The sequence below is a fragment of the Octodon degus genome, unplaced genomic scaffold, assembly GCF_000260255.1.
Source record: "Octodon degus isolate 3935 unplaced genomic scaffold, OctDeg1.0 scaffold00216, whole genome shotgun sequence".
Classification (NCBI taxonomy): domain Eukaryota; kingdom Metazoa; phylum Chordata; class Mammalia; order Rodentia; family Octodontidae; genus Octodon; species Octodon degus.
Genome location: NW_004524792.1, coordinates 3,370,719 through 3,390,982, shown reverse-complemented (window position 1 = coordinate 3,390,982; position 20,264 = coordinate 3,370,719). Strand labels below are relative to the sequence as shown.

Here is a 20,264-nt window from a genome sequence, read left to right as displayed (position 1 = left end):
AGCATCAAAGAAATTCACTTCCCAGCCTTGACGCTTTTGGAGGAGCACAGGGAAAATGTTGACAGCAGAGTTAGGTTGCCAGTACAAGACTCTGGGCTGGCGGTTCTGTCAGCCTAGGACCTCGCTGGCCTGGCGCGCACGCTTGGGCCACGGTCCACCGCCTCCTCGAAGGGCAGAAAAAAGCCACATCTTTTTTTTTTTTTTTTTTTTTGCATCTTTCTGTCTTAAAGGCCATTTTTTAGGTATTTATCACGTTTTGGTGCTCCATCAAGAACAGAGATGGCCTCTATTTTCATTGTCCTGTTCTAATGGTCGTGTTGACTTATCCTACAGTAAAGGGTTAAAACCTCTTTGGTGCCCACCAACCGTCTTGAGAATTTCTGTCCCCAAGCAACCCACAGATCAGTTTTTTTCTTTTTTTTTTTCTTTTTTTTTTTTTTTTTGTTGTTGTTGTTATTGTTGTTGCGGTACCGGGGATCGAACTCAGGGCCTTGCTCTTGACAGGCAGGCGGAGATCAGTTTTCCTACAGGTCCTATGGAATTCAGACGTGCACTTCACCTCTGGAACTGGAACCCCTACGGTGCAGACTGCTGGCTTGGTAGGCCACCGCCGACCCGGAACACAGTTACGGACCTCTGTTGCCCACCGGAGCGCACGGGAGAGGCCCGCACCCGGCCCGGAAACGGAAAGTACCGCGGGGACGTGTTTGGCAGCGGGACGCGCCGTCCGCCTCGCCCCCTGCGTCCCCGCTATGCTCCGGAGGGTCGCGCCGCTGCTGCCCCTTCGCCGCCTGCCCCCGCACCCTGCGCCCTCCGGAAGCGCGGAGTCGGCAGCGGCTGCAGCTCCGCCCCGCGCTGCTCCTCCCGGAGCGCTCAGGTACACCCCGTGGAGCCGCAGTCCCTCGGACGGCCCGTGCCCTCCCTTGCAGCCGCCGCTCTCCGGTTCCCTCGGGCCTGTGTTACAGCCTGAAAAGAATCTTAGGCTCCTCTGCTTCAAATCTGGGGAGGGACGGCCTAGAAAGTTAAAGTGCCACGCGCAGGGCCAGACCGTGCGCGGCTCCCGCCGCGAGGACAGGCCGCCCCGGGGCGCCTTGTGGGCGTGCGCTCCGGTCCCGCGAGGCGGCCGCGTCGGCGCTGGTGTTCGAGCTCCAGAGATGGGGTGGGGCTTGCTTGCCTCCCAGGACGTTGCCGCGGGGCTTCATTTGCTCCTTAAGTCATTTCTGAAAGTCCTTCCGGTCTGTCGGTGCTAGTGTTAAGTCCCAGGAAAGCCCTGCACGTAAGGAAGTAGCAGCCGAGACGGGGCAGGTGGCCCAGGCTGGCAGTGGCAGGTGGCAGGGACCTCGCTCAACAGGTAACAGCTGAGAGCAACCGGGGACATCTAGTCCTCGTCGGAGAGGTTCGGGGTATTCTTTCTGCAAGTGAAGTGTGATAGAATCTCTCAGGACCGCTGTGTGGAGTCCTGGAAGAAGTTATTGTGTACTTGTTTGGGTGTTTTCCCTCTAAGAACTCCATGATTATGGAGACCTAAAAAACGCTGCGTGTAGTCCACGCACAACTGTTTGGGACCAACTCGATATCATACAGTGCTGAAGCAAGTTAGTAGCGACAGCAGTGGGAAAGGTCAGCTGGGTGGAGGTGGGAACTGCACAGGTTGAATCAGTGTGGTGGCGCAGGCCTGTAATCCCAGCTCATGGGAGGCTGAGGCAGGAAGATCGCTGCAGGTTTAAGGTCAGCCTGAACTCATAGCAAGACTGTTATTACTAACATTATGTGACATACACACCAGCTTCACACTTTGTAGTATATTTGCCTTTTTTTTTTTTTTTTTTAGTTTAGTTTTGTTTTGAAAAGTAAAGGTGATGGGCCGGCCATACAGCTCAGCGGACTAAAGCACCTGCATTGGCAGCAGGGCCCCGCCCCCAGGGTTCCCTGAGACAGCGATTGAGACTGGCCTTGATGGCACGTGCCTATAATCCCAGCACTTGGGAGGCTGAAAACAGGAGAATTACTACGAGTCCGATCTACATAGTCAGACCCTGTATACTCTGTAGACCCCGCCCTAAATTCATAAAAAAAGAAAAGTACAGGTGGAAGCAGGGACAAGTAGCGGGGACAAAGGCGGAGGTGGAGTAGCATGCAGTGGTGCATATGTTACAGGTTTTCAAATATATTTGCTTTTGAGACTCAGTACTAAGGTGACAAGTAATAGAGTTAAGGATTAGCGTATCATGAATGTTAAATGAATGGGGAGCAAGTTTGAGATTTTTAAGTGTATCAGTTTTAAGATACAGAAGTTTTTGATAGGAAGCATTCAGTACAGAGTGAAAAATGGACAGCCCGTGTGGAGGAGAGGTTTTTTTTTTTTTTTTTTTTTGCCATAATTTTATTGAGAAACAAATAGCAATGAGACAGTTTCAAACCAAATTGGTAGGACAATTTCAATAATTAACACATTGCATACATTCTTCCTAGTGGTTAATTGCTGTACAAGATGTGGACATGATATCCTATTTACAAACACCATTAGAACAAATCCCTCTATTCATTAAGAGAATGCAACTATATATCTATCCTAACCACTTTGAATACACAGATACAAAATGGGCATTCATTTGTATCCCCTTTTTTTGTTCAGTTCCGTCATTTGAATATTATAGGTGTGTTAACTCAGCAAAATACTCTAAAAGAGTCCAGTAATATCGGGTCTTCCACTTGACTGGCAATGTCAGAAATTGTTGACCTGAGTCCCCTACAGCTCTACATAACACCATGGCTTTACTTCTTATACTTCGCTTTTATACTTTTCTGCTGGATGGTTAAAACCAAGGTAACGCAGGACCTATGCAACAAGAGTTGTAGCTTTTGTATCTGATAAGGTCAGTGAAATGCCCTCAGGATTTATCCTGAGATCCTGTACCTCAGATTGTAGAACCTTTGTCAGTGTCAGCCATGTGGATGAGTCACAGCCATTGCTTGGCCAAGGTGCTCTGTGAAAGTCTGAGAGAATGTTTTCTCTCCATGTGACTCGGAGGAGAGGTCTTGAGTGTGGCTCTGGACATAGTGCGTCTGCGGTGGTGGTGAGGTGGTCTCAGTGACCACAGCTCAAGGCACGGGAAGGTGTGCCTGGATTACATTCCGCAGCCCAGGCACGTGGTTTGCGCTAATGTGCGGCAGGTTGTTGCTGTTGTGATGATCAGTGGAAAGGCGAATAGAAAGGGCTTGAGTTTTTAAAATGTTTAAAAATAATGCAGAAACAGTTATTGAATATTTGCTTTACTATTTGACATTCTGCATACAACTTTTTTCTTTAATACATCTTTCCAGGACAAAATATGTCCAGAGATACTTTGGTACCAGCAGTGTGGTCTGTAGCAAGAAAGGTGAGAAGTCTGGTCCAGCTGGTGAGATTTCCAAAAGGCCTTCAGAGAGCCGAGAGGCTGTAAAAGAGAAATCAAAAAAAAACTTATTAAACATTATTAAAGGCATGAAAGTCGAATTAAATGCAGCAAATGTACAAACCACAAAGCCCCCCAGCCGAAAACCACTTAAAAGTGTGGAGACTGAAATTGGAAAACTCCGAAGAGCTGGGGAAGATGGGCTGGAGAAGCGGTAAGTTTAATTGCAACTTACATGTACTTTGTAACTAAATCTTGAGACTCCAGTGAGATTTTTTTCTTCTAGTAAAAGTACTTTTAATTAGAGTACTTGAGTGATAGTGAATTAATTTTTTTTTTTTTTTTTTGTACCCGGTATTGAACTTAGGACCTTGTACCAGGTGGGGTCTTAAGCCCCTGAGTTATGTCCCTGGCCCTGAGCAATAGTGAATTAAAGAATAACCATCAGGTTGTCAATATGGGGATCCTAATAATTATTCGAAGAATGCTGTTGTTGTTTTATATTTGAGTAATAACAGACTATTTCTGTACAATCTAAAGAAATGAATAGTTATCTGAGAATTCCACACAACCTCTTACATGAGTGTTACTGACTTTTTTAGTGGGCTTTTTAAGCTGTTAAGATGTATCAGATATATCTTGTAGTTTGGTTTATTTTGTTTTGTTTGAGACAGGGTCTCTAGGTAGTACAGGCTGGCCTCAAACTCATACTTCATGGTGATCCTTCAGCCTTATCCGCCCAAGGGCGCCACTGTTCCTGGCCAGATACGTCTTGTTTGGAAGGTCATGTGATGTTATGTCTGTAAAAGACTTTCTTAAAATTTTCCACTTAAGGATTCTTCTAGGTTGGGCTTTAAGATGTTGATAACTATCTTATCTGGCTTCTTTTGACCAGAAATTAGTGTTTTCAGCTTTTTTATGTGGTTAGTGTTTCAAAATTTATATAAAACCACTGTTTAGTATTTGAAGAGTCTTTTGATGGAAGTTGAAAGGCGCTTTCTGAGGGGTGGATACATGCTGAGAATTAAACGCAGCCTCGTGCATGCTCAGTAAGCGTGCCGCCGCTGAGCTGCATCCCGAGCGCTGAAAACTTTTTTGAGTGGCAGGTCCTCGTCCCCAAATCACTTAACTTTCACTAAGCTAGTGGCATAGTAAACAGTCCCTGTCTTTCTTTCTCCCTTCCTGTTTCAGAAATAAGCCTCCAAATCCAGCATTGGTGGCAGCTGCGTCTGCTGTGGCAGCTTCTCTCCCTTTTGACAAGCAGATGACCAAGTCAGAGCTGCTCAGGCGGCTGCAGCAGCACGAGCAAGGCCCCGCGTCCCGGGAGCAGGGAAGGAAACCCAAGATCAGGTCAGTGCACCAGTGATGTCAGAGCTGCTTCCGTGCGTCGTGCGTGCTTACATACCTGAAGTGGGCTGTGCTTGTGTCTGATGAAGGCGCAACAGCAAATAGAATTTTAGCAGTTGGATTTTTTAAAAAGCAGGTATGTGTTAATAAAAAATATATAAAAATCTCTTGTTTAAAAGTCTTGGGGCCGGGGAGATGCTCAGTGGAATAAGCGCTTACCTGAGTTCAATCCCCGGTTCTGCAAAAATAAATAAATAAATAAATAAATAAATGTCTTAAGTGAGGTTGCAATTTTTTTAAGAAACGGTTAGATTTTTCTTCTAGAAAGTCAAAATTTCTCCCTTTTGAAAAATAAATGGCAAATTCACTAATATTATTTAAATAAGTACATAAATAAGTTTTTCTGAGAATTTTTCTTAGTAAAATCATATGCTGGTTTTCTGCTTAGTGTAATAATCTTCAGACATATTTCTTTCCCTTTCTATTAAGTTTGAACTGAGCTCTCTATTTTTCCCTTTCATTTCTTGTTACTTCATGCCAACTTTTACTACTCTTTGCCCAAAGCTAGTAAGTAGCAGTGCTGCTTCATTTTGTATCTAGTACAGGGTCTACAGGGTCACACTGCATAGATCAGACTTGTAGTGATCCTCTGATTTTCAGTCTCTCAAGCCCTGGGATTACAGGTGCATGCTACCACACCCAGTCTCAATCGCTGTCTCAGTGTGCCCTGGAGGTGGAGCTGGCACTGCATGCCAGGGATCGAACCCCAGCCACTGCACTCTGCCTAAGCAGGTGCTTTAGTCCGCTGAGCTATCTGGCGAGCCCTTCATTTTGGGAAGTGATTTAAATCAGCTATTCTTAATATGTGTATCAGAATTGTATCAGGAAGTTAAAATACAGTATCTGGACTCAGTGAAATAACTTGTTCTGCTTGTATTTGAACAAGTGTAACACGTAAATACAGCTAAGTTTCTCTGTTAACTTAGGTATTGATGTGGTAGACACAGATACTCATAGTATTTTCTTGTCAACTCCTGAATAGTAATAGTTTTTATATGTAATACTTCTATGTTTTAAATGAAAAAGTTTTTTTGAGTTAGGGTCTCACTGTGTAGCCCAGGCTGGACTTGAGCTCATGGCAGCCCTCCTGCTCAGCCTCCCAAGTTGCATCACATTTTTAAGAGATAGAAATAAACATAAATCTGGGCCAGGTGTGGTGGCACAAGCCTGTAATCCCGGTACTTGGACAGGTGAGGCAAGTTGGCAACCAGCCTGGACTGCATATCCCTCACCATCTCAAACTTGTCTCAACCCCCACCCTCAAAATGAAACATAAGTAAGTCCTAAGTGAATGTTAATAAAGGACTTACTTTTTTATTTTGTTTCTTTCTTATTTCAACCAGATTTTGTTGGTACATTTTACATTTTAGATATGCATGATGATCATATTCATCACAGAGAATTTGTACCCATCCCTGATGTAATTTGGTTTTTTCCTCATTTATCCACCCTCCATTCAACCTCATCTCCTCCCCATTTACAAAAGCTTTGTTTCTGTGTTTTTCCTCTTTCTTTCTGTAGGTTTTTTTGTTTTTGTTTTTGTTTAACTTTCAGGACAGTACTTTTTATTTAAACATAGTTTTTATGCTGTATTAGTGCATAAAAGTGAAATAATTAAATAAAGTGTCACCTGTTTAAGAAAAGTTTACTAGTATTGTCTGGCTGCGATTTCTAATTTATTTGACCTTTTTATTGTTTCAGTTTCAGTAATATTATATCAGATATGAAAGTTGCCAGATCTGCTACAGCTAGAACATCAAGACTAGAGCATCAGATTCAGTTTGATGAAGAAATTGACAGTGCTGCAGGGCAGGAGATAACCGCTGATTTAAAAAAAAGGTATTCAGGCTTTGCTGTCTAGTGGGCTTAGGTTATTTTATTCCTTGTACATATGATTGCTGTAGGCATTGAGTGTTATGGGTGCTTTTCATGCATCTTCGTGTTCTGTGGATGTTTTCTAGAGAGCGAAAGATGTTCTGGGGTTAATAGTTCTACAGTTTCCTACAACATAAGTCAAAATGGGGCCTTCCTTACATCTATCCCTATCACACTGAGGGGCTCTGATGTAGAATGGGTGGAGCTGACTGAATTCTGAACAGATGAACATCTTATGAGAAGCATTTTTCATTCTGAACATGTTTCTAATCCTGAATATTTGTGTGTACTTTACATCTCTATATCTGACCTTCCATCGTATGTTAGTCAAACCCTTCATAAAAATAAAAAATCTATATACAATTGAAGGTTAGCCTATATTTACATAAAACTTCTGTCCTTTCTCTCCTTTAAACCCAGAAAGTTACAGTTGGAGAGAAAGAACTAGCTAGCTGGCGTGCTCTGACAAAAACTAACTTGGCTTTACTAGGAAGACTTAACCTTTAATAGCAGGATGTGCTCACAGTTGGAATGTTTTCAATATGTTATGTATTCCATAAATGTTTTTTAAAGTAGAATCCCAGGAACTTGACTTAACTCCTTCCTGGTATTACATTAAAGATTTGTGTAGAAAGATTAGAAAGGTAGTCAGCATTTAACGCAGGAAGTTCAGGAGGTTAACTGTGACTCTGGATGATTTTTGGAATTACTAATTTTATGTGATTTAGTATTTGTAAGTAGAAAGTGTAGTTGTAGGTTTACTGGAAATATTTAACTGAATCAATCTTCTAGGATTCCATGCAGCTACGTCTCAATTGCATGTTATGACTTGATGTTTAGCTGCCTTTAAAAATTAGAAAGCAGCAAGAGAAAAGCTTGAAAAAAAGAAGGGCATTTCTGTGCATGCATTGTATAAAAGTGAACACAGAAGCAGTGGGAAAAGAGCAAGCTGTTCACCCTGCTATGATAAAACCTGGAGGCAGTGTGCAGGATTTAAGGTGGTCTGAGAAGACCAGGCCTGGGCAGAGTCTTTCCTTTAGAGACTGAGTCAAGGAGCTCTGGCTTTGGAGTCACACTGACTTGCTCCAGCATCTTGGCACCGCAACCGAATAATTCTGTGCCTGGGGCAACTTTCACAGCCACCATCAATCTGTCTCCCCATCTATAAAATGCTGAAAGTGAAATCTAGCTTTCTTGAAGAATGGAAAAGTGTCAGCTATCTGATAGTCTGCTCAGCAAATGTTCATCCTCTCTTTCTCAGTACATTCCTTGGGCATTTGCTTACTTTACCAAGGCATTGCCTCTTCACTATGAGTCACTTTTATCTATTGCCTTGTTTAACTGACATGCGGTTGAGAGGCCGTCAGGTAGGGAAGGAATTCACGGCACTGAGGGTCTTTCTGGGGCATAAAGGGCTTTGTTTTATAAGTACCATATGTGGGAACCTAGCAGAGGAAAAATTCACAGGGCTTGCAGTAATTTCCTCAGATTTGAACATACTGTTTGCATTTTTTTGCAGTTAGTTTGAGAAATGTAATTTGATCCAGAAATGAAAATAAAGTTAGTTTAAAAATTAATCTTCCAGTTTTAAAACTGTTCAAGTATGTATATGAATTCATACATAAAGCAGTTGATTATTGTATAAAAGAAGTCATCTATTAATGCTGATATCAATAGTTAAAACTAGTTATGTGAAGAAAGTTAATATTTTTAAACTGCAGAATGGTTGCTTTATTGAAGAGCATAGTTTGGTTTATCAATGTGATCTTTTTAGCTCTGTAATTAAATATAGTGTTTTCAGCCCTTAAAGACTAATGTCAGACTTTAATAGCTTCTATTTTAATTATTTTTTAGCTTTTTACATTGTTCCTAAAATTTTATAAGATAAAAAAATTATAGCAAATTAGTGTAATTGTTTCAGATATTTGAAAATTAAGTTGCTTTAACTGTCTTTGTATTATGAAACAGAAATTTAAGTGCTCTTATGAGCCTCAAAAACATGGCAATTTACTAAATATCTGGTCTGAGTCTGTGGAATTACTTTTAATTTCTACATGGAATATTTCATGTAAAAAGTTTTTATCATACAGTTTTTGTGGACAGTTTATAAATATCTTGCTAAAATACATTCTTTTTTATTTTTAGTCTTAAAGGTTTATTCAAAGGGGAGAGACTTAATATCTTTGATATTAAGCAATTTACTGAAGAAGCACCTCTCACAGGTTTGTTAAGAAAATAACACTATATCTAATAGTTGGGTATTTTGGTATTCTGTCTTGTTACTGGCATGGGTCCTGCTTACAAATGAAGTTGTTGACATTGCTGGCCTTGGCCAGGTTCCCCATTCAAATGTCACTTCCTTTGGGGCTTTTGGAGGTCAGTATTACTAGTGGAACCATCTGGAGGGATAGGCCACTACTAATTTGGGCTAGATCATTAACAGTCACGCACTATGTTCAGGGCAGTACTGTGCTCTTATACAAAGAGCTGTGGTATCTGCTTTTAGACAACTGCATCTGGAATAAGAGGTAGAATTTGTAGAAGTAACTTATTGAAATTATATAGTGACTGTTTAGTCCTCTGGTTTGTTTCTGGGTTTGTTTGTTTGTTTGTTTGTTTGTTTTTGAGATGTCTCAATGTGTAGTGCAGGCGGGTAAAACTCAGCAATCCTCCTGCCTCAGCCTTCCAAGTGCTTGGTTTATAGGTGTGTGTCACCACCCCCAGGTATACCGTATATTTTTTTTTCTCTTCTTGCCCTCTCCTAAAGTAAGACGTCAAATCCTTCAAATTCTCCTTTTTAAGTCTCATCAAAAGGGACAAGGGGCCTGGGAATGGCTTAGTGAAATAAGCGCTTCCCTGGCAAGTGCAAGGGCCTGAGTTCAATCCCCAGTTCCGCAAGAAAAAAAAAGAGAGAGACAAGTACTGTAACTTGTTTCTGAACATTAAATTTGCTTTCCCGATAAATGAAATTCAGCATATGTGGTTTCCAGCTTATAAACAATACATAGTTGGGAAGAATGGAGATTAACTTTAGAATCTTAGTAGAAATAATATTGCACATGAAATTAGTTCTCCGGTGAAATAGCTCAGTGGGCTAAGTGCTGGCTTAGGCAAGTGCAGGGCAAGTGCCAGGCAAGTGCAGGTTTGATCCCTGGCCCCACATGCTGTGCTGGCCCCGCCCCCAGGCGTGCTGAGCCAGTGATGGAGTCCGGGTATGGTGGTGTATACCTGTAATCCCAGCACTAGGGAGGCTGAAAACAGGAGGATCAGTGTGAGTCTGAGCTGCGTAGTGAGGCCTTGCACAAAAAAAACCCAACAAACTATAAAAAAAGAAGTTAGTCCTCCTAAAGCAATTGCCCAGGCTCATTTAGTCTTACAACTACTACCTAATATAAACATCTGATCTGTCCACTATTCAGCAAACTCCTTGATGTTAGGGCGTAGGTCTTATTTATGTTTGTATATCCTATACCACATAGGCAAGAGAATTACAGATAACAGGAATTAGTTACCTTAGATCGTAAATCTTTCTGAACAAACCAAGCCATAAAATGTGTATCTGTAAAGGAAAGGCATTAATGTAGTTCAGTCAGTTTTGCTCGTCGTAACTGAAACCCAAGCTGAAAGAACGACAGCCCTGAATGGGGCCAGCTGCATTCTGTTGTGTACGACGAGAAGGAGATGCACGACGTACAGGCAGGAGGGAAGCCCGTGTCCCCTGCCAGGAGGCTCTGGCAAGCTTGCCTCAGAGAGGAGCTTGCTGTCGAGACAGCTGCTGTTGCCCACCTGATAAGCAGCCAGGAGACCAGCTTACTTTTCCCTAAAATTGAAATGAGCTAGCCTACAAACACTGAAGTTTCATGTATTTTATAAAACCAGTGTAAGAAGCCAGGCTCTGGGCAAAAGGATTCCAAATTTGAATTCTGCATGGGCAGTTTGATGAGATCATGTATCAAAAAGAAATAAAAAAGACTCAAGATGTAGCTCAGTGTGATGATCTTGGTCACCCCCTGCCCCCAAAAAGAAGCATCTACTTTGGTGGTGCATACCTATAATCCCTGCATTTGGGAGGCTGAGGCAGGAGGAGTACAAATCCTAAGCTAGCCTGAGCTACATAGGGTTACTAATGAGGCTTTGTTTCCAAAACAAAAGGTGTAAGATAGTTTTGCTATGAGTACTCTGAAGAAAAGATACAAATTTATGTAATAAGTTAACGATGGCGCTGTGTTTTAATAAGCTATACTTGAATAGTCTAAAGATACTCTTTTTTGTTCCCAATTAAATATAAAAATAACAACAATATGAAAACTTACCTTAAGCCATTGTGCACTGCTCTTTTCATATTACAGGGTCTCACTATGTAGTTCAGACTCCAGTCAGTATCCACTGAATAAAAAATAGTCAGACTAATTTTGTCTTACCATTGGCATAAAATTGTATATATGGTTAGTTAATTACCTACCAGTCCGTGTGGTTAGACATGTTCATGCATATAAAGGCTCATAAAAACAATCAGAAGAAGCAAAATAAGGTTTACCTAGAGAGAATAGATGAGCCACTTGTTGGGATGTTTAGTAATCTTGGCAAGGGCAAGTAAACAGGCAACAGAATAATCATATGTGATCCATGCTTTTGACTCAGACATGCTGTTCCTGGGAATTTATTTTGAGGGGATAATTAGATATGCACAAAAGTGTAGCTAGTATAATTAGAAGGACGGACATCCTTCAGTGCAGTGCCTGTCCTCAGGCAACTGTTGATTTGCTTTCTGTTACTATTGATTACGTTGCATCTCTTAGAATTTTATATGCATGAAATCACAAATTACACAGCATGTACTCTTGTGTCTGGCTTCTTTCATTCAGCATAATGATTTGAGATTTATCCATGCTATTGCACATACCAGTAATTATAATTGAGTAATGTATAATTGGATGTATCACATTTTCTCATCCATTATTCTGTTATCAGACATTTGGGTTTTTCTCAAATTGCAGCCCAGCTTTGGGTGTTACAGATAGAGTGTGTGTGAACTTCATGTGCAGGTCTTTGTGTGGACATGTGCTGTTCTCCCTCGGGTAGGTGCCCAGAGGGGGGATGACTGTGCTGAACAGCAGCTGAGTCCCTGACTTTTTCAGGAACTCTCAGACTTTTCCAGAATGGTCATACCATTTTACATTCCCATAAGTGTGAGGGGTAGAAATATGGCCTTTTCTAGAGAGATGGCTTAAACTGTAAAAGTAAATGAATGATTAAAGCATGTAATATGATAGTGATATTAAGCCAACATGATAATGCCTTACAGCGAAATTCTAAAGATGAGTTTGTGTTACCAAAACAAATTTTTAGCGCAGAGTGAATGTCAGTATCCCTTACTGTTTTTGTTATTATTACCCTGTTAAATTAACTTATTTGGCCATTAGTAATAATATATATAAGTAACTAGTTTTTCCCCCACTACTGGGGATTGAGTGTAAGGCTCATACATGCTAGGCAAGTGCTCTACCACTGAGCTTCATCCCCAACCCTTTTTACGGTATTTTGAGACAAGGCCTCTCTAAGTTGCCCAGGCCTACCTCAGTCTTGTGCTGCACCTGCATCAGCCTCGGAGTAGCTGGCATTACCATGTGCCACTGCTGATTAGTGACCTGTCTGACAGACTCAAACAGTCTGGCCAGGTGGCAGGGTATGCTTGTAATCCCAGCACTCTGGGTGGCTGACACAGGTGGATCACAAGTTCAGGACCAGCTTATGCAGTTTAGTGACTTAGAGAAACCCTAAATAAAAAGGCCTGGGGACACAGTCAGTTTGGAAGCCTGAGATTTAATCTACAGTACCACAAAAAATAAAAATAGACAGACTGGGCTTTGGAGATCAAAGTCATATATAAAGTCATATTTATAAAAACCCTTTAAATAAAAAAAAAACCTTTTTTCCCCCTTTCCAGTAGAGAAGGTAGTAGTAATTGCCTGGCATAATAATAATACAAATATTAAAGCTCACTGCTGTAGCATGTAAGGTCATGATGATCTATGTATCTGTATTTGAAATCAGATCTAGGGGCCACGATGATGGCTCAGAATAAGTGCTTGCCTGGCAAGCACAAGGCCTGAGTTCAGTCCCCCATTCTGCCATAAATAAATAATAAAATAAAAACCCAGGTTTCTGTAACTTGTGTTTTTGTACAGAATTCTTCATAAGGCTGGGGATATTCAGTGAGAAGAAGGTTTTGAATTAATAGTGTTTAGACAAGATATCATGTCTGTATCTTGTACTAGTAATAATAACTACTACAAAGGCAACAATATGCAATGTGTTAAATTATCATAACTGTACTACTAACCTTTTTTTTTTTTTAACGGAACCGGGGATTGAACTCAGGCCCTGGCACTTGCCAGGGAAGTGTTTATTCCACTGAGCCATCTCCCCAGCCCCAGGTTTTTTTTTTTTTTCTCCATAATTTTATTGAGAAACAAATAGCAATGAGACAGCTTCAAACCAAATTGGCAGGACAGTTTCAATAATTCACACATTGCATACATTCTTCCTAGTGGTTAATTGCTGTACAAGATGCAGACATGATATCCTATTTACAAACACTATTAGAACAAATCCCTCTATTCATTAAGAGAATGCAACTATATATCTATCCTAACCATTTTGAATATACAGATATAAAATGGACATTCATCTGTATACCCTTTTTTTGTTCAGTTCCGTTATTTGAATATTATAGGTGTGTTAACTCAGCAAAATATTCCAAAAGAGTCCAATAGTCCTCAGTAGTATTGGGTCTTCCGCTTGACTGGCAATGTCAGAAATTGTTGACCCCTACAGCTCAACACAACACCATGGCTTTACTTCTACTTCGTTTTTATACTTTTCTGCTAGATGGTTAAGACCAAGGTAACGCAGGACCTACGCAACAAGAGTTGTAGCTTTTGGGTCTGATAAGGTCAGTGAAATCCCCTCAGGATTTATCCTGAGATCCTGTATCTCAGATTGTAGAACCTTTGTCAGTGTCAGCCATGTGGATGAGTCATGGCCATTGCTTGGCCAATGTGCTCTCTGTGAAAGCCTGAGAGAATGTTTTCTCTCCATGTGACTCACCTTAGGCACACTCTACATCATTGATCACATTCCTCTTTGGCCCCATAATCTCCTTGATCTGAAAATTTGGGACACTACTAAGTTACATGACGTTACAGTACAAGTTCTCATATGTCCTGAGTCTTAATTGACCTTGGAAGGCTAGGGCCAAAATATTGGCTTTCCTTGCAGCCCTCCTTTTTCTCTAATTTTGGTCTGCAAACTTAGGTTGTTGACCCTCCAGAAGACAAGCTTATTGTTATTACCATACAACTTAGGCTGTTAAGCTTGACTTCACTGTCTGTCTGAATATCAAACATCTTAGGTATAACATGGAACAGGTATTTTTCATCAAGTATTGATATGTTGAACTTTAAGTCCCTACAGAATATGATGAAAAAACATTTCAAAATTAGAATATATTTTAAAAATAGGCATAATAAATTATATATTTCTTATGTTTACATGTAAGTCCAAAAATCTCACCATATACAGCCTTGAAGCAGGACAGTCTCACACCATTCCTTTTCCTGTCTCCTGCCCTCATTCACCACCCCTTTTTTTTTGAACAATCATCTACCCGAGAGACAGCACAGCAGCAACTGGCACGTCATGACAAGCAGCCCATATTCAGAAGACCAGAATGACAGGCACTCCAGGCATGAAACTACTATTACAGATTACCATCTTCAGTGCATACTAACCTGTTTTGAAACTGTCTCATTGCTATTTCTTTCTCAATAAAATTATTAAAATATAGAAAAAATATAAGGCTGGGGATATACCTCAGTGGCATAAATGCCTACTGCCTGGCAAGTTCAAGGTCCTGATTTCTGTTCCTAGTAGCACCCCCCCCCCCAAAAAAAAAACAGAATTCTTCATGAGTTCATATATTATTAAATTTTTAGTCAATATTCATATGTGGATTATGCTTAACAGTAAAAGCTGAAACAAGACCATTTACTTTGTTTAAAGTGCTATTCTGTGCAAGTTTAGAAATGTGGACAAGCTGGATGTTGGTGGCCACACTCATAATCCCAGGATTTGTGAGGCTGAGGCAAGAGGATCACTGTGAGTTCAAGGCCAGCCTGGGGTACCTAAGGAATTCAAGGGCAGCAGCATAGTGAGATCTTGTCTCAAAAGAAAATTACCATATATATTATCTTGGGTTTGTTCCTACCTTCCAAGATTTTATACTAAAGAAAAAGGGCTGGGGAGATAGCTTAGTGGTGTAAGCACTGCCTGGCAAGTGCAAGATTGTGAGTACGATCCTCAGTATCGCAAAAAAAAAATAAATAAGTACTTGCTGGCAAGTACAATGTCCTGTGTTTGATCCCTGGTACCACCACAAAAAAAAAAAAAAAATCTTTTATACTGAAGATAAACTAGCTTTAATTTAATTCAAAAAAATCTTTTTTAAGGAATAAGCTAGCTCTGTATAAATGTGCCTTTTATTTTCTGGATGCACAGTGAAAGCTTCTATCTCATGCATTCTACTTGAATGCAGAAATTAAAGCACAGTTTACAAGTAAAAAGAATTAAAGCTTGCCATTACTTTAGTTCTAGTTTTTGTATAATTTTTGTTGTACCATTAGCTCTTAAAGGGTGACCTTTCATTATATACTGTTAAATCATTAGTATCATTATGTTTATTTAAAATGTTTTTGGTACAGAGACCTCACCTTCCCTTTGGGATGTGGAGTTTGCAAAGCAGTTAGCCACAGTAAGTGAACAGCCCTGTCAGAATGGACTTGAAGAAATGATCCAGTGGACCAAAGAAGGAAAGCTGTGGGAGTTCCCCATCAACAATGAGGCAGGCAAGTGCACAGTGCAGAGGGTTGCCACACCCTCTGACTGGGAGACAAGTGTTCCTGAAAGGGATTCACACCATCCTGCAAGAGGATCAGTTTTAGGGTTTAGATATTGGCCATGCATGGGTCACTGTTGCCCATACCTGTAACCCCAGCACTCAGGAGGCTGAAGCAGGTGGATCATCATGAGTTTGAGGTCAGCCTGGGCTACATAGTGAGTTCAGGAATTACCTAAACTACATAGCAGCACTGTGTCTCAATAAAAAGGAAGGAGAGAGAGACAGAGACAGAGACAGATAGAGAAACTGGGTATTTTTGTGAATCTCAAAGTAGTGTAAACTGCCATGCGTGGTGGTGCATGACTATAATTCCAGCACTCAGGAGCCTAAAGGAGGCGATTTGCTCTTGAGTTCAAGGCCAGCCTGAGCCATATTGTGAGGGCCTGTCCCCCAAACAGCAACAACAAAGAACCCCAATGTACACATACTCCAGGCTATCCTAGAAGAAATCTGACATTTTTTAAAAAGAATTTTTAAAATGTACTTAATTTTGATAGTTAATCATAAAAATAAGATTATGATTTTGAGAATTATGATTGAGAATTACAAAAGGTAGTAGTGTTCTAGTTGCTAAGAAGAGCATTCTTTTGGGTATCTTCTAATACACAGTATACAGGCTGTGAGATTACAGTTCAGATTTGGAGAACATTGCAACTTTTGTAAGACTTTATTTCCACCCCCTCTTTTATTTCTTTCTTTTCTGGGGACTAAACCCAAGGCCTCTGCCTGGCAGGCCAGTGCTCTCCCAGCGGAGCTGTACCCCAGCCCCGTTGTTGCTTTGAGCTCCTATGTTGGTGTCTTTTATCTAAACCGCTGTGCCAGTGAGATGCAGGGTACTTGTCTGCTGCTCAGAGCAGCAATGTCAGGAAGCTTTGAAACCTTTGATTGCATGTGTAGATGCTTTGAGTTGGTAATGGGATATTATCTGTTTCCCTGAATATTTTCTAAACTTCCTAACCAGAAGGAAAATCTGGTATCACTGTGTTACTTATTCTTTCATAGCACCTATATTTTCAGAGTTAAACATTGTCATTAAATTTTCTAGGTGCATTTTTAATTCAAATAGATTGATTTACCTTTATGGTAAGGATAGTTTTAGGAAATGTCTATATTTTAACCTTCATGGTATTAGGATATCAATGTGATCTTCTAAATTTTTGGTAAACTTTTATTTGCTTGGATTAATAAATTAAATGAAAACGTAAATACCAGAAATCTTTAGTATTATATTTTCATAAAATACTTTCTATAGGAAAGCTATAGTAACTTACAAACCCTTTAGCAAACTTACTATGAATGTTCATATGGTACATGCATGCTATATTTTAACATGTTAAAATATTTTTTTCTGGGGCCAGCCAGATAACTCAGTAGATTAAAGCACCGGCAAGCAGGCTCAGGGGCCAGGGGATCGATCCCCAGGCCTGCTGTCCCAGGGCATGCTGAAATGGCAGTTGAGACTGGGCGAGGTGACGTGTGCCTGTAATCCCAGCTCGTGGGAGGCTATAAACAGGCAGATCACTACGAGTCCAATCTAGTAGTGAGACCCTGAACACCCTGCAGACCCTTCCCTAAAAAATGCAAAAAAAAAAAAAAAAAAAAAGTTAAGGGGGAAAAAAACAAAACAAAAGTATTATAGTTTGTGTATTCTGAGAGGTATCAGGATAAGATAAAAAGAAGCAAGTCTTCTCCCCACCCCCAGAATTTTTGGGGGGATTGGTGTGGTTTTGGTTTTGGTTTTTTGATACAAGGTCTTGCTATGTAGCTCATGCTAGCCTTGAACTCACAGCAATCCTCCTACCTCTGCCTCTTGAGTACTGGGATTACAAAAGTGTCCCACCATGCTTGGCCAGTTATCTTTTACTGATTCCATTTGGGGAACATACTGTGTATTAGTTCAGTGTTTCCAATTTTTTTGTTTTTGAGACAGGGTCTCACTATGTATTCCAGGCTGGCTTTGGACTCCTGTCTCAGCCTCCCTAGTGCTAGGATATAGACCTGTGCTGTGATGCCTGCTTTACTTCAGGTTTTGTTCTTTGTTTTTTTTTTTAATGAGCAGAATATATTTATTGAGAGAAAGAAAGCTCCTGTCCGAGAGAGGAACAGGAGGGGGGCCCAAGCGGGTAGTTCCCCATTTACTTCAGTTTTAAATGCTATTTAAACTTTTTTTTTTTTCATGATTCCACCTTGTGTTATGTACATACTTTTTAATACAGTTTGTATTTCTTAGTAGTTGCCCTAGGTATAATTCTTTAGCAATAAATTATGTTGAACATTATGCTAGGCTTGTCTATGTAATCTTTATTAAAATCTCAGGAAGTAGTCTTTTAATTCTTATATTATGCCTGAGGAAACTGATGCTCAAAAGAGTTAAGTAATTTGTCCAAAGTCAGTTGTTAAATTGGTAGACAAGCCTAGATCTAACATGCCTTTAGCAGTATTACCTCATTACTGTTAATTTTATGATACGAGTTTTATATTCAGAATTTTAATTTTTTTGTCTTTATTTTCTAGGCTTTGACGATGATGGCTCTGAATTTCATGAGCATATATTTCTGGATAAGTACCTGGAGGATTTCCCCAAACAAGGGCCCATTCACCACTTCATGGAGCTGGTGATTTGCGGCCTTTCGAAAAACCCACATCTGAGTGTTAAACAGAAGGTTGAACACATAGAGTGGTTCAGGAATTATTTTGAAGAAAAAAGAGACATTTTAAAAGAAAACAACATACAGTTCAACTAAGACCTTGGAAATTTTTATTTCAAGCTGTCGGAGATGGATATTATAATGAAATAAAGTAATTCTCCTAGTTTTTATGTTAATGATAACATCTGACTTAACTAATATAAATGTGAGTTTTTAAAGTATGACATTTCAAAAGGATCCTTCTGGGCAGAAATATCCGTTCACAGGCTCAAAATAATCTCTGAGGCTTAGTGCTAGGTGCTAGGGCAGCTGCATTTTTCTCGTTTTACTCAATGCCTGTTCATCTTTGAAATACAATGTGATTATTAGTCACATATCTCACGAAACCAAGTACTTGCAGTAGACCTTTGGGGTTTTGTTTTGTTTTGCTTTTGCTACTACAATAAAATACCAGAAACAGGCTTGCTGTGCAAAGAGAAGAGCTTTATTTAGCTCGCAGTTTGGAGCCTGCAAGTCCTCACGGCATATTGGAGCTCTAGCAGAGGAACTGTGAAGGTCAGGAGTGTGTGGAAGGGCGGCTGGAGGAGAGCGCTCCCAGGAGTCCCTGCTGAGGACGTGACCCGAGTGGCTCAACAGGCCTTACTAGGCCCTGCTTCTTGAAGTCTGCACCACCTGCAGTGAGGACCCAGTCTTTGTCCGGGACCTTTTAGGGGATACATTTAAACACATCCAAGCCACTGCAGTGCTGTTCATGACCATTGATTTGATATGTATACATGTTTATATGCATAAATACATGGTTTGCATGTATTTGTTTATATAAATATTTGTATTTTATTTATTTTACACTTTCAGCTGTTTGTATCCTTGTAGAAGTGGCTTATTTAGTCCCTTCTAGTACTTTTAAGTCTTTATGTGAAAGTTAAAAATATTTTTCATTATGGTGTTTAGCAGTGACTCTACTACTTGAAAAATTGAAGATTTTTATTGTTTTCTGTTTTTTTGAGACCGAGTCTCACTATGTAGTGTAGGCTGGTCTTGAACTGCTATGTGGCTCTGACTGGCCTCAAACGCACAGCAATCCTTCTGCCTCCGCCTCCCAAGTGCTAGGATTACAGGCCTGCAGCACTGTGGCCCGCTATAAAGATTCTCAAAAAACCCTCAATCCAGCTTTGTGACATAGACCTATAAAAAGCAAAAGATAGGACTGGAATGCAGCATAGTGCAGAGACCCTGATTCAGCCTCCAGGACCAATAACTAATTATTTAAATTTTAAAACAAAACAAGTTTTAGTTTGCATTGGCCCCAGGGTAGTGGTCTTCATGCTCTGTGGCACAAATTGATAGCACTCATACAGAGGAATCTGACGTAACTCAGATTACAAAACCGACTGTGAAACAAGTACTATGAAGGGGGGTCAACAGAATGAGACTTGTGAACCTTTGAATGTTGGACTTGCCAGATTCAGAAACTAAACATGTATACGGCAGAGTATTGAGCAGGATTTTTTTTTTTTTTTTTTTTTTTTTTTTTTTTTTTTTTTTTTTTTTTTTTTTTTTTTATTTTCTTTCTTTTTTTTTTCCCCCTCATAATTTTATTGAGAAACAAATAGCAATGAGACAGTTTCAAACCAAATTGGTAGGACAGTTTCTATAATTAACACATTGCATACATTCTTCCCAGTGTTTAATTGCTGTATAAGATGTAGACATGATATCCTATTTACAAACACCATTAGAACAAATCCCTCTATTAGGAGAACGTAACTATATATCTATCCTAACCACTTTGAATACACAGGTACAAAATGGACATTCATTTGTATCCCCTTTTTTTTTGTTAAGTTCCATCATTTAAATATTATAGGTGTGTAAACTCAGCAAAATATTCTAAAAGAGTCCGGTAGCCCATAATAGTATTGGGTCTTCTGCTTGACTGGCAATGTCAGAAATTGTTGACCTGAGTCCCCTACAGCTCAA

General features: G+C 40.2%; 1 protein-coding gene across 1 annotated transcript; it reads left to right on the top strand.

Moving 5' to 3' along the window:
* The first annotated feature begins 700 nt into the window (after positions 1-700).
* Mrps31 (mitochondrial ribosomal protein S31) lies at positions 701-18,466 on the top strand. Its single transcript, XM_023705299.1, has 7 exons — positions 701-877; positions 3,325-3,609; positions 4,587-4,745; positions 6,504-6,641; positions 8,823-8,899; positions 15,440-15,583; positions 18,151-18,466. The coding sequence occupies exons 1-7, from the start codon at positions 753-755 to the stop codon at positions 18,378-18,380; spliced, it is 1,158 nt and encodes a 385-aa protein (XP_023561067.1). The 5' UTR covers positions 701-752; the 3' UTR covers positions 18,381-18,466.
* The last annotated feature ends 1,798 nt before the right edge of the window (positions 18,467-20,264 follow it).

Excerpts from the sequence above, each read along its gene's own strand:
- Mrps31 (XM_023705299.1), top strand. The coding sequence starts at position 753 with ATGCTCCGGAGGGTCGCGCCGCTGCTGCCCCTTCGCCGCCTGCCCCCG. Across the intron at positions 4,746-6,503 it reads GGAAGGAAACCCAAGATCAG|TTTCAGTAATATTATATCAG; the intron begins GTCAGTGCACCA and ends TTATTGTTTCAG. Across the intron at positions 15,584-18,150 it reads CCCCATCAACAATGAGGCAG|GCTTTGACGATGATGGCTCT; the intron begins GCAAGTGCACAG and ends TTTATTTTCTAG.